The sequence below is a fragment of the Telopea speciosissima genome, chromosome 3 (assembly GCF_018873765.1).
Source record: "Telopea speciosissima isolate NSW1024214 ecotype Mountain lineage chromosome 3, Tspe_v1, whole genome shotgun sequence".
Classification (NCBI taxonomy): domain Eukaryota; kingdom Viridiplantae; phylum Streptophyta; class Magnoliopsida; order Proteales; family Proteaceae; genus Telopea; species Telopea speciosissima.
The window spans coordinates 72,493,797-72,507,700 of record NC_057918.1 but is presented as its reverse complement, the minus strand read 5'-3'; the positions used below and the strand labels follow the sequence as shown (position 1 = coordinate 72,507,700).

Genomic DNA, 13,904 nt, shown 5'->3' with positions numbered 1-13,904 from the left:
ATTAGAGGACTACTTTGATTGGTTTGATTTACCCGGGGATAGAAAGGTAAAACTAGCACGTACTAAGCTAGTGGGTTCTGCCCATGAGTGGTGAAGAACTACTGAGGGTGACATGGAGTATGATGGTAATGCGCCCACTACATGGGCTGAGATGAAGCATGAGTTGAGAAAGAAATATCTGCCCAGGCATTTTAGGGCACAATTGTAGGATCAACTGAACACCCTACGCCAAGGGAACATGATTGTGACTGAATACATGCAAAATTTGGACTCACTCTCTTCTCGTACTGGCATTAGGGAGAACAAGATTCAGGTATTGTCATGTTTCCGTTTGGGATTGAGGTATGATATCAACAAGACCATTGGTGTTGTAAAATGTTTAATATTAGGGACTGCTTTGAGAAAGCTCTTAAAGTTGAAGAGCTATTGGCATCACCAGGTAAACGGTTTGGTACTCATGTTGTTGACAGCAAGAAAAATTTTCCAGCATCCAGACCTCTTACTTCTGGCTCTTCTACTGCTGGTTCTTCACGTCCTGCACCTCCCTCACAAGTGGATAACAAGGGAAAAGCACCTATGGTTAGTACAGGCAAAGTCCGGTGTTTCCACTACCAGGACATTGGACATTATGCCAGCCTCATTGGAGAAAGCCTATTGTTGTTGCTGAAAAAGAAGATACAGCTGAGGAAGATGATGTTTTGCATCTTTACCCCATTGATGAAGGAGATTATGAAGCTGGTTATTTTGATGATGTGCTTGATTGGGAGGATACCCATGAAATTCATGTGGTTACAAGAGTTTTGGTGGCTGAAACCAAAGGAGAAGACTGACGACGCACTTGCATCTTTTATACTCGCATGTGTTCAAGAGATCACAATTGTTGATAGTGGTAGTTGTGTTAATGTGGTTTCTGAATATTTTGTGAAGAAGGCTGGGTTGAAGATTGAAAAACATCCACAGCCCTATAAAGTATCTCTTCTGAATGGCAATAAGATGGAGGCAAATCAGCGCTGTTCTGTACCTTTGCATCTTCATCGCTATTCAAAAGATATATGGTGCGATGTGATCCCCATGAGGATGATAGAGGTGCTATTGGGAAGATCCTGGTTATATGATAAAGGTGTTACCATCGGTGGAAGGAATAACTAGTGTATATTCCAACACAAGGGGCAGCAAACAATGTCCCACCCCTTGAATTTGCCTGCTGAATTGCGCAAACTGCAGTCCTTGCGCACCAAGCAAAAGGGTACTGATCATGGGAAGAAGCTACTTTCTGTTTCACAAAAGGAATTTGAGAAAACCAACAAAGATACATGTTTGGTTTTGGCACTGGTTACCAAAGAAGTTGCTCCACAGCCAGTAGTACAACTTTCACCAATCATGAATGAACTACTGTTCGACTTCTCAGATGTAATTCCAGAGGAGCTGCCTGATGAGCTACCTCCTCTACGTGACTTCTAGCATGCTATAGAACTGCTCCCTGGTTCGGTATTGCCTAATCTGTCTGCCTATCGACTTAGCCCTACAGAACATGATGAACTAAAGAGACATGTAGAAGAGTTACTGAAGAAAGGGTTCATTCAAGAGAGCCTCACCCCGTGCGTTGTTCCAGCCTTATTGATGCTCAAGAAAGATGGTTCTTGGCATATGTGTGTAGACAGCAGAGCAATCAACAAAATTACCATCAATTTCAGATTCCCCATGCTGTCCGGTTCTAAGATCTTCTCCAAGATTGATCTACGGAATGGGTACCATGATTACCATCAGATTCGTATCCGGCTTGGAGACGAATTAGCCGGATACGAATGTAAGACTGCATTCAAGACCAAGGATAGCTCGTCCGAATGGAAGGTTATGCCAATTGGTTTGACTAATGCGCTAAGCACTTTTGAGAGTAATGACACAAGTACTTCGTCCTTTCATTGGTAAATTTCTGGTTGTTTATTTTGATGATATTTTAGTGTATAGTAAGCATTCAGATGACCATATTGACCACTTGAAACAAGTATTGGATCAAGGTGGGCAGCACTCTAAATATGCTCTACACGATGGTTACTTGTTCTTGGGGACAAGATTGTGTATACCAGATTCTTCCCTACGCCATTACATTATTAGGGAGGTATATGGAGGAGGCCTGGGAGGGCATTTTGGAAAGGACAAGACCATCTTACAGGTGGCTGATCGTTATTACTGGCCCCATATTGCTAAGGATGTGGAGCATGTTATTAAGAGGTGCCGAGTTTGCCAGCTAGCCAAGGGAGACAAACAGAATACAGGTCTCTATTCACCACTGTCGATTCCTCATGCACCCTGGGTTGACATCAGTATGGACTTTGTTCTCGGGCTGCAAGCTACACGGAAAAGGTATGGTTCCATCATGGTAGTGGTCGATCATTTTACGAAGATGGCTCATTTTATTCCTTGAAGCAAGACACTTGGTGCTTATCGCATTGCTAAACTTTTCTTCAAAGAAATAGTGCGCATTCACGGGCTGCCAAGCACTATTGTCTCCGACAGAGATGTGAAGTTTATGAGCTACTTTTGGAAGAGAGTGTGGTTGAAGACTAACACCAAGCTGCTACTCTACTATCCACCCACAAACTGATGGGTAAACAAGTGGTGAATATAAGCTTGGGCAATCTATTGAGATGTTTAGTCAGAGATTATGAGAAGATATGACCATCTATTCTAGACATTGCTGAGTTTGCATACAACAGTTCTGTGAATAGAACAATAGGACATACTCCCTTCGAGATTTTACTGGGAACTCAGCCCAGGCGTCCCATTGACCTTGTTCCTCTGTCCCAAGTTGTATGATCGATACATGTCCTTCGTCCATTCGTCAGAGACGAATGTTTTCAAGCCAGGGAGAGTTAATGCAGAGCTGAAGCACTACATCCGCAAGAAGAAGGGGAACAAGAAGTTCCTGCCCAACCTGGTTGAACCAATGGTAGTACATACACAAGTAGTAGTAGTGTTTTGTGTTTTTTTTTAAGAGTTTTATGTTTTTAAATTGAACCAGCCCAACCTGGTTGAACCACTGTAGTAGTAGTAGTTTTTTATGTATTTTTTTAAGAGTTTTATGTTTTTAAATTGAACCAGCTGTAGTAGTAGTTTCTTTTTTTTTGGTTCCACTCCACACCCCTACGATTTAGAGAGAGTTGTTGATTAGTAGTAGTAGTAGTAGTTTCTTTTTTTTTTTGGATCCACTTCACACCCCCATGATTTAGAGAGAGTGTGGATTAGTTGAATCGGCTAGGAGTAGTTTTTTGTTTTTTTGGAAGAGTTTTATGTTTTTAAATTGAACCAGCCCAGCCTGGTTGAACCAGTGTAGTAGTAGTAGTGTTTTATGTATTTTTTTAAGAGTTTTATGTTTTTAAATTGAACCAGCCATAGTAGTAGTTTCTTTTGTTTTTTGGGTCCACTCCACACCCCTACGATTTACAGAGAGTTGTTGATTAGTAGTAGTAGTAATTTCTTTTTTTTTTGGATCCACTCCACACCCCCACGATTTAGAGAGAGTTGTGGATTAGTTGAGTCGGCTAGGAGTAATTTTATGTTTTTTTGGAAGAGTTTCATGTTTTTAAATTGAACCAGTGGTTCAATTTTTTTTGGTAAACAAATATATAACCGAACCCCAGGGGGAGTAGGGAAAAGAGAGCCAATATACAAGGGGAGAAAAAGGTGACGGGGAGAGAGAAGAGAAGGGGGGGGCAGCGAACCGGACCTACGCAGAGGTGGAAGACCGCATAAGATGTAAATCAAGACTCCAAGAAACCACAAAATGCCTGTTTCTAGGGGTATCCAAAAAGTGCCTATGACGAATGCAGTTGAGCTTGGAGGACACATCGAAAGAGATGGCTTTCCAAATCACATCATAAGATCGAGAGTTGGAAGTCCATCTCCTGGGGTTTCTTTCCATCCAAATATGGTGAATAGCAGCACCAAAAAGGAGCTTCCCAATAGTGTCACAAATGGAGTTCCCAAGGAAAGTCCTGATCAGCCATAGCCATTCGCGGTCGAAGACTAGGATCCTCCTGCTACGAGGCTAGATCGATGAAAGGGCAGGCGAAGAATAGGTGAGGGAGGTCTTCACGTCCGTTCCAGCCAAGGTTGCAAGGTTGCAAGAGGTACTGTTCACTTCCGTCCGTCACCACTTTTATATTATGTATAAGAATAACACCCAAAATGAACTTCTCTAAGCCAGTAGTCCATATCAGCCCCCAAATCACTGTTGCATGAACAATGCCGCGAGGTACTGTTCACTTGAACAATAGCTTCTTTTTTTTTCTTTTCTTCTTCTTTGGTCTTCCTCATGCTTTGATCTACATCAAATTCTCAACAAGTAATAATCCAATTGGTCAAAGTACCGGCAGGGTCAATGCATAGATGACACGAAACAAGAATGAAGCTGATCACATTGGATCCATTAGATTTCATATACAACGGTATAAACACGATGAGTATGACTGGATAAACATATTTATATATAATTTCTAGCAAATCACATTATTTCATTTCATATATGCTACTAAGTAAACAACCAAGAATAATTGATTGATTTCACCAGGTAGCTGATCACATTGGATGTGTTGCATTTGATATATGATCATTTTTCCCTTTGACAAGGTATCTTGAATTGCTGGTTTTGCAGTAGAATGCAACAACTCTTGCATCTATCTATGTGAAAAGGAACACATAAGTGATGCCACAAGGGAACGCTCTTGGATAATGGAATGCAAGATACTGTAATAGCGTAGTAGAGAGTGCTGTGGCAGTTTTATGAAGAGTTGGCTAAATCTTCACTGGATTCTACATTCTAGGCTGTCGATGCCATTCTTTTCTTCTGAGGCTTCAAGTTTTGTATGTTTCGGTTTCAATAACTTGGTTTTCCAATGGGTCGTAAGATTTCACTGGTTTATACGATGACAAATTCTTGATTTATTTTAGATTTAAATATGGTGAGGTATTATTGCAACTGTAAGGTTGAGTTTCCCCAGAGTTACTTATGGGCTAAATGCCCTTCATGTTTTTTTTTTTTTTTTTTTTTTTTGGTAAATGCCCTTCATGTTTAAAAAGCCCCATTTGGAGTTTGTAATATATTTCATTAGTGTTTATTATTATGCTTGTAAGAACTCTTTGTCTACACCATTTTTGTAGGAGTTAACACTCGATCACTCTTGAAAAGAAATAAGATGTTAAGGCATCTGCGCATACTTCTATATTCGATAGGTCAAGTTGGTCATACAGAATGCTAAAATTGCTAGAAAACCTAATTTGAAATGCGATAAAATAGCTGGCTTCATCGAGAGATAGAATGGATTGTATCAAAATTGTTATATTCTTGATGAAATAATTATGTGAGGATTGAAAGATTAATATGTGCAATATATTCCTGATAAAAAAAAATATTTGTGCAATATATGTATATTGATTTATATTTTCATAACATTTAAAGTTCTAATCTTTTGGCTTACATTGTTTTTAGGTAAAAGGCTCCGGTCCTGTCCCCTTACAAGAAGTGCTCGAAATGACCACCCATTTGGCATTTTGTAACCTGCCCCTTCTCATGCGGTCTTATATGAAAACCTCCTCTTTTTTATTAATTTTTTGGACTAAAATTTTAGGGCTGATGTTCTCTGTGTCACAGCGCAGCTTATGCCCAGACACATGGATCTGCCATTCAGGGGAGCAGGTTGATCATTTCGCCCATCCCCATGTGTTTCGGCGCAACCTGGTCATTTTTGAGTTTTTAGGGTTTAGCACTATGTGGTTTGACTCAGTTGGTCATCTTATTTACTCAGCGTCGTATTCTATCAAATTAGACTAACTGTTTTGGGTATAGTGATCCTTTTGGGTATTCATAAAGGTTTCCTCTTGAGCCAATATGTGTTTATTATGGCTATTGAAGCCCTTCCCCGCTTTCTCTAGATATAATTCTCTTCCTTTTAATATAATTTTCTTCCTGTTAACAAAAAAGAATGTTTGGAGGTATAAAGGTAGTTCGTTTGGCTCTTGAAAGTTCACATCTTCGTTTTACTAGCTAGGGATAGTTACCCAAAAAACAATTAATTTACTAGGGGTCAGAGAGATGTCCAAGTATTTTTTATGTTAAGTTTTTCCATCTTCGATCCAAAGTGACCAGCCTAAGAAATTTAGTTCCGAAAGTGGAAAAAAGATTGTCATTGTGGAATTCGAATCAGCTCATCTATACATGAATGTTGCGGTAGGTGCCAGTCAAAAGCTAGATATAAGGGAAATTTGCAAAGTATAAACCAACATTAATTACAGTCATCCACAAAGTACTCTCAACATAAAATAAAAGTAAGGTCTTACCCCAAGGGGTAAGCTCAGTTGGCAAAAGACCAATTCCTCAAATAAGAGGTCATGAGTCCAAACCACCTTGGGGCCTATCCTCATCCCCTACCTCCCTCACCCCCTATTAAAAACTCTCCCATTCCAAAAAAAAAAAATAATGTCCATGATCACAGGGCCTCTAGCCCCCAAACTACTACTCTTTGTGTACATCCATCTCGCAAGTTTGATCACCATCGTGTCCTTCCCCGGCGAGTTCCCCACAGATGCCATGACCGGGCATAAGTGTCCACCCAGGATCTCCCCAAACGTCAATTCCAGTCAAATACGGTCAGCAAGATTGCTCATCAGTCTCCATAGCATCACCTGTATCAATATCTAAAAACAAGATTCCCGAGGGATGGGCTTTCACAAGCCTAGCGAGCGATTAAATCATACACAATCATACAACAATAGATACAACCAAATGCATGCTAAAGTATGCGCATCACATATGATGCATTAATGCATTTGTTCATTTCCTCCCTAACAACAAGATTCTAAGTCGGGTCAAGTACTACTATAGCATTGGTAGCATCGTCGGTAAACGATGTCATTATACGGATGACATACCAACAATGTCAAACCCACACTACAATGGAAGCCAGCGAGACCGGACCTCTCCACTAGGTTGTCCGCTAACCCCCGATACAAACCCCGTCCTAGTGCCCAGCCCGAATCACCATTGGTGTCTGGGCTTTGCAGTGGGCTACCCCAAAAACACGGTCAGGACCAATGGGCTTGCCCAACACCTTAACCCTTGTCGATAGGGGTCGTAGTACTAGGTAAGCTATATTCTAACCAGCAAGCAATCTACTGAAATGCATAAGAACGCACATGTGTAACCTAGAGGTCGAGTCCGTAGTGTCAAACACGATGGCCCGGCTGCCCTCTTGCCCCCTCTAGCTTACACACACACTTAAAATAATAATATTATGGTGGGTGTGATACCGAGATACCGGTTGGCCAGTCACCACCCAACCCAATCCATCATACACACATCACAATCATTCTTTATTCACATAATTCACCTCACATCACTCTCATGGCAATCACAAGTCCGGCTCCCACTCACGGCACTTGGATTTCATCACTCATTCTCAACACATATTCATATATCATCATCAACATATATTCCAAAATAAAATTTCAGCCAAAAACCAACTAGCATAATCATATCTCATCATCATTGCATTATTTTATAAGACATGGCATGCATAGTAATCAAGCCACATCATCATGCATATCCTAATCACATGCCTAATGAGAAACATTCCACAAAATATTTCAAGTGTTCAATCCACTTCCTATTGTCGCAACGTGTATCCTTGGGTCCCGTGTGCATGTACGCTCCCTCAACCGCAATAGATTACCCTAATAAATCATTCCATGGGTGCACAATAGGTGAGATAGGGTCTGGAACCAAGTCCCAAAGCCAAAATCCCAAATCAACACTGTTCTAACCTCAGTGGATGATACACTTCGTCCGTAGGCTATTGTCTAAAGGCTCTTCAATAGGTATCATCCACTGACCTGTCATCCGCTGGTTCGCAGAGACAGTTTTACAGCTTAGATTGATTCCAGCCTTGGCTTCAAGGCAATGGGACAGCATGGGGTACTTTGGGGAGTGAAATTGACCTTCTAAGATGTTGATAATCACAAGCATTCAATTCAAATAGATTCCATAATAGGTTTTAGGTTCCAAACTACAAGAATCTCCAAGTTGGAGTTCAATAATGGGGGGTTTTTAAGTCATCTAAGGCATAGTGCTGGAAATGGATCACTTCTAGGGTATCAATTGATGCTTCTAGCATCCATTAAGGTGATTAAACTACTTAGAATGAAAAGCCCCATGGTTTGGTAGGGAATTGAATGGATTCTAATCAAATCTAAGTAGAATTAGCTTAGAATTCACATAGGTTGAAGGGCTTACCAAGGGGATTAGCTAGGACAGTCAAGGGTAGACCTTCTAAACTGAGTTTGAGCTCCAATCCACCTTTCCCTTGAGCTCCAAGTGCAAGGGTAGAGTGCAGCCAGCTAGGGAAAGTGTAGTGAGCTCAAGAGTAGCTCAAATAAAAGACGGAATCCTCCCTTCTCACTCCATCTTCTTCCTTTCCCCTCCTTCTTCCTTCTTCTCCTCTCTTCCTTAGCTCCCATGTTTTCTCTCCTCTTTAGGGTTTGGGAAATGAGAGAAATGAAGAAGAGATAGGGTCTTGTCCTAATTTAGTTAAGTGACTTAGGGTGTGTTTGGTTTGGGGGTGATTTAATGTCCAAAATATGTTTTAAACTCATGGGGTTCCATATAGGGTATAGGGTATTGGTCTTATGGTTTTTCTAGGTCCATTAGGACATAAATAACCCTAGGTTAGGCTGGGGTTAGACCCTGGACTCAAGCCCAAGTCTCAAACATAAAACCAGGCTGTTTCTAGCCCCTGCGAACGATGGGTCTGCGGATCTTACCTTTCGTCCGCAAGCTTCTTCTGCATGATCCGTAGGAAGCAATTTGTGTAAGCTGGGCTCCAATTGTGATGGAGTCTTCTTAAGGGTGTTCATCCACATGTGGGGGATGTGAATGGGTCCCAATAGGTGCAATGCCTGCCACATGTATAAACTATAATGGTGTTGTTAGATTAGTATGGTAGGGGCATAAATGTAACATTCCCCTCCCCCACCTTATAAGAATTTTGTCCTCGAAATTGACGTACCTGATAGTCCGAACAAGTGAGGGTGTTTTGTTCTCAGCTTGCTCTCGAACTCCAAAGATGCTTCTTGCTTGGAGTGGTTGCTCCAATGCACCTTGACATATGGAATGGTGTGGTTGCCAAGATGGTACTCTTTATGCTCCAAGATCTCTACAGGTTTCTCTTCATAAGTCATATCTTCAGCAAGCTCAGGCAGCTTTTGAGATAAGACATGCGCTAGATCAGGGATGTACTTCCTCAACATCGACACATGAAACACATCGTGTACCCCTGCTAATGTTGGAGGTAGTGCCAATCTGTAAGCCACATGTCCAATGCATGCCAAGATCTCATATGGCCCAATGAATCTCATACTCAATTTCCCTTTCTTCTCGAACCTCATCACCCCTTTAGTGGATGACACACGAAGGAAAACCTTGTCTCCAATTGCAAACTCTAGATCCTTCCGCCAAGCATCGGCGTAGCTCTTCTGCCTAGATTGAGCCGCCTTGATACAGTCCCGTATCAAATCTACCTTCTCGCACGTAGCTTGGATTATTTTTGGCACCAAGATACGTCACTCGCCTACCTCGTCCCAATATAGTGGCGTTCGGCATTTCCTACCACATTGAGCCTCGAATGGTGCCATGCCAATGGATGTTTGGTAGCTGTTGTTGTAGGCAAATTCGATGAGCGAGGTATGCTCATCCCAACTCTCTTGCATGTCTATGGCACATGCCCGAAGCATATCCTCCACAGTCAGAATAGTATGCTCTGATTGCCCGTCGGTCTATGGATGAAAGGTCGTGCTAAAGTTCAATAAAAGGCCAATAGCCTTCTGGAAACCTTCCCAAAACCTCAACGTGAACCACGGGTCTCTGTCTAAAATAATGCTAACCGGTACTCCATGTAGCTCCATATAGATGAACAATATTATCAACATAAAGCTTGGCTAATCTGTCCACGGTGTATGTCAACTTCATGGGGATAAAATGCGTTGCCTTGGTCAGCCGATCAACTATAACCCAAATGGAATCCATACCCCTAGCCGTACGGGGTAAGCCAATAATAAAATCCATGGTAATGTTATTCCACTTCCACTCTGGGATAGGTATGGACTGAAGTAACCCATGCGGTTACTGTCTCATTGCCTTGACTTGCTGACAAGTAAGGCATCTCAAAACATGAGTGGCCACATCTATCTTCATGCCACTCCATCAATAGTTCCTCTTCAGATCCCCTTGTACATCTTCGTACCACCAGGGTGTACAGAGTACGACAAACTGTGGGCCTCGCTCAACACCTCCTTCCTCAAATCTTCATCATTGGTGATTAAACTTCAAAGTGAAGAACAAAGTAATAATAAACTGCAAACGCATATGTCATGTGTAGCCATAGGTTGAACTCAGGGAGGTGAGATCTATGCAATTCCAATCCTAACTTAGGCAAAGTGCACCACTTCGGATGACAATTATTAACTACCAACTATTCTACCAATAATGAAAGAAACAATATCAAATCCAATAAACGGCCTAATCTAACAATAAAGTCAGATTTTAAAGAAGCACTTAGGGATAGGAATCCACCATGAAAATCCAAAGAGTGACAATCACAAATGCCCTTAATTGCATGAACAGGCTAGGTTTATAGAAGCAATGATTGACACATGATCAACTCCTATAGGTAGTCCCAATCATGACATAGAAAGATGATAGCACGCAAAATTATATTGGAACTATAACAAGTCCGCATACGAAATTAATGGAATGCATAATGTGGTCAATGCACATATAATATTGGTCGCATAGAAAATTAAACTATGGGCATATGAGAACCGTCACTTCTCTTCCCCTCATGGCTTTATCCAATCCCTAAGTCAAGAGACTTAGCTAGCCATAAAAGGAGTAGAAAGAGGAGATAAGAGGGATAAAAGAAAAACCAACGTAAAATTAAACTAAGCAAATCAAAGAGAAGAGATAGGGTATATACCTGAAACACTTAGCTCCAATGAAGATCGATCCTCACTTGAACTTTGTCGCATCCAATAATGAAGAACCAATTACAAAAATAAAAAGAAAATTACACATATGATCTTAAGGGGAAGGGAGGATAAAATTCTGTTTTTAACAATAAGAATAAACAAATAAAAAGAATAAACAAAGAGAAACGCAGAAGCTTGAAGAATAAAACAACCTTGAATTGAATCTTCCAATCACCAATAATTCCACTAATCTTTAATGTTGATTACAGCTTCAATCCAAAAATAAAAAGAAATTATTGAAGATCAAAATAAAAAAAATAAATAAAAAAACCAAAATTCTAGATAAAAGAGCTCAAATGGAAAAGAGGGCGTGAGAGAGAGTTGAAAGAATGAATATTAATGAGGGGAGGGGCTGACCCTTGTTTATCCTAAAAATCGTGGAACCCATCCTCCCTTCTTCTGCTTTCCTACTTCTTTTTGAAATCTTGATCTCCAAGTAAGCAAATCCTCTCAATCTTCTAATCTTTAAAATTGACCATAATACCCTTGATAAAATCACATACTTTAATAGCCTTTTGCTCGAATCATCAAGTTCACAGGCCTCAGTGGTCCAGCCCACTAATGTGCATAAATTAAATTAAAACTTTGGGCTTCATGGGCTAGATTTCGATTTCTCTCTTAATGCACTTCAGCTCAACTTCACTTGATCTTGCATTTTCAGCATCACAAGGGCTTCTTTTAAGCTCCTTAGCTTTAGTTGCTCCTCTTCCACAAAAATGACTCTAACACCTGAAAATACATAAAAACACCTCCAGTAGCTCCATTTCAAGTATAAAAATGCAAGAATTATATGCCTAAATTCATACATAAATGTGCTCATCAGATTCCCTCATACTTAAATTTTGCTAGTCCTCGAGCAAACAAAACAGAAAACTAAACTAAATAAAATAAAGAAAAACCTAACTCACTTTCGTAGGAATCACGATTGCACTTAGCATGTGCGACAAGCCTTTAAACCCCAAGGTTACCCTAGTAAACAAGTTGTGTCTCGTGAGTATTTGCAGGGAATATACACACAAAATTCAAATTTTAGTTGACCCTTTCCTAAGCACAGGTAAAGAATACATCCATTTTAAAATTGACAATAAACATGATAACTAAGCTTTGAAATTGAGATTCTTATGGACCCCCATACTTGGACTTTATTATCTCACTTTAAGTTGTGGAACTATCATACCTCCCAATTAAGGAACTTCCTTATTATGTTCACTCTATTTCTTACCAACACTACTCCATAAAGATTAGACCAAGAGCATCTTCTAGGCTACAGAAGACCTTAGCTCGGGTCGGACAAAAAGTTGGGCACTTTATATTACCATTCCACATTTTTCACTAGTTAAAGAACTCAATTGTTCCTCCTCTACAGTTGGCCTGAATGACATGCAGGGCTTGCACTAGACACCGAAGTTACTAAGTAGCATTGGAAACCATTATGATTACATATATCTGACTTCAGAAATTGATGCAATATGAGCTCAAAACTTTTTTTTTTCATAACCTACTCCAATTCGTGCAATGTCTTGACCTCTTAAGCTTTTTAAATGGCCCTTGTAACGAGCTTTAGGCCAATTACTCTCAAACTAGACGGCTTTAAGGAACTAAGAGTAAAACACCCCTCGGGCTTACTTACTTAAGCCAAATAAGCCACAAGCCAAGACTGGATCAAAGAGCAGAATTGTAATTCTAATTTATCATGCAAAATTGCTCGATCCCAGTCTTAACTCCCAACCAGGACTCGCGTAACTAAGACTTCACACGTGGTCAGCTCTCTTTTGGAGATAGTGCTTTCTCTCTTTTTCTTCACTTTTTAAACTCCCACCTTGGGAAGTATTCAAATTTCCTTCCTCGTTACAAGACTTTTATTACTATAAAGCACAGGGTTCTAAAATCACCTTTTTCTCTTTCTTTTCACAACAAGAATTTGTCCAAAAAAAATTTCAAAAATGGATGCAAACTTACACCTAAGCCTAAGTCAAGATTCAACTTATCAACTATCCCCCCCCCAATACTTAAAAGATGCAATATCCTCAATGCATGAAAAAAAATACAAGGACAAAGGAGAGGGGTTACCAAATATGATCATTCGGGCATAGAGCATAGACGTTCATGGAGATCCATGACCTCTTCCAAATTCACAAATGGTAGCTCAATGTAAGGCTTTAAACGTTGGCCATTCACTTTAAAAATCTCACCAGTACCTAGATTCAAAACCTCAACAGCACCATAAGAGAAAACATTATGCACAATATACGGACCATCCCAGCAAGATCGCAACTTGCCTGAAAAAATATGCAAACGGGAATTGTAGAGCAAGACCTTTTCACCAAGTGTGAAAGATTTCCTAAGGATCTACTTATCATAAAAAGCGTTGGTCTTAGCTTTATAGATCATCGCATTGTCATAGGCATCATTCCTAATCTCCTCCAACTCAGCTAGTTGGAGTCCTCTATGGTTACCAGCAGCAGAGAGATCAAAATTCAATTTCTTAATGGCCCAAAATGCTCTATACTCTAACTCAACAGACAGATGGCATACCTTCTCATACACGAAACGGTAGGGAGATTGACCAAGATCTATCTTAAATGCAGTTCTATGGGCCCACAAGGCATCGAAAAGTCTAAGGGACCAATCCTTGCAAGATGGGTTGACAGTCTTTTCCAAAATCTGCTTAATCTGCCTATTGGATACCTCAACTTGGCCACTGGTCTGAGGATGATAAGGTGTAGCCAATTTATGGGTGATCCTATACTTTTTCATGAGGGCCTCGAATGGGCGATTACAAAAATACTTGCCCTTATCACTAATGATAACGCGGGGTGTACCAAATC

The 13,904-nt window shown here is 40.4% G+C and overlaps 1 protein-coding gene across 1 annotated transcript; it reads right to left on the bottom strand.

Moving 5' to 3' along the window:
- Nucleotides 1-8,893: 8,893 nt before the first annotated feature.
- LOC122655504 lies at nt 8,894-9,438 on the bottom strand. Its single transcript, XM_043849691.1, has 2 exons — nt 9,060-9,438; nt 8,894-8,949 (listed from the first exon to the last, which is right to left on the bottom strand). Exons 1-2 carry the CDS (start codon nt 9,436-9,438, stop codon nt 8,894-8,896), a joined length of 435 nt encoding a protein of 144 aa, XP_043705626.1.
- Nucleotides 9,439-13,904: the final 4,466 nt, after the last annotated feature.

Bases quoted from the DNA above. Each gene is read 5' to 3' on its own strand.
- LOC122655504 (XM_043849691.1), bottom strand. From the start codon at position 9,438: ATGAGGTTCGAGAAGAAAGGGAAATTGAGTATGAGATTCATTGGGCCA. The intron at 8,950-9,059 runs GTACGTCAATTT...TACATGTGGCAG, and splicing joins TCACTTGTTCGGACTATCAG to GCATTGCACCTATTGGGACC.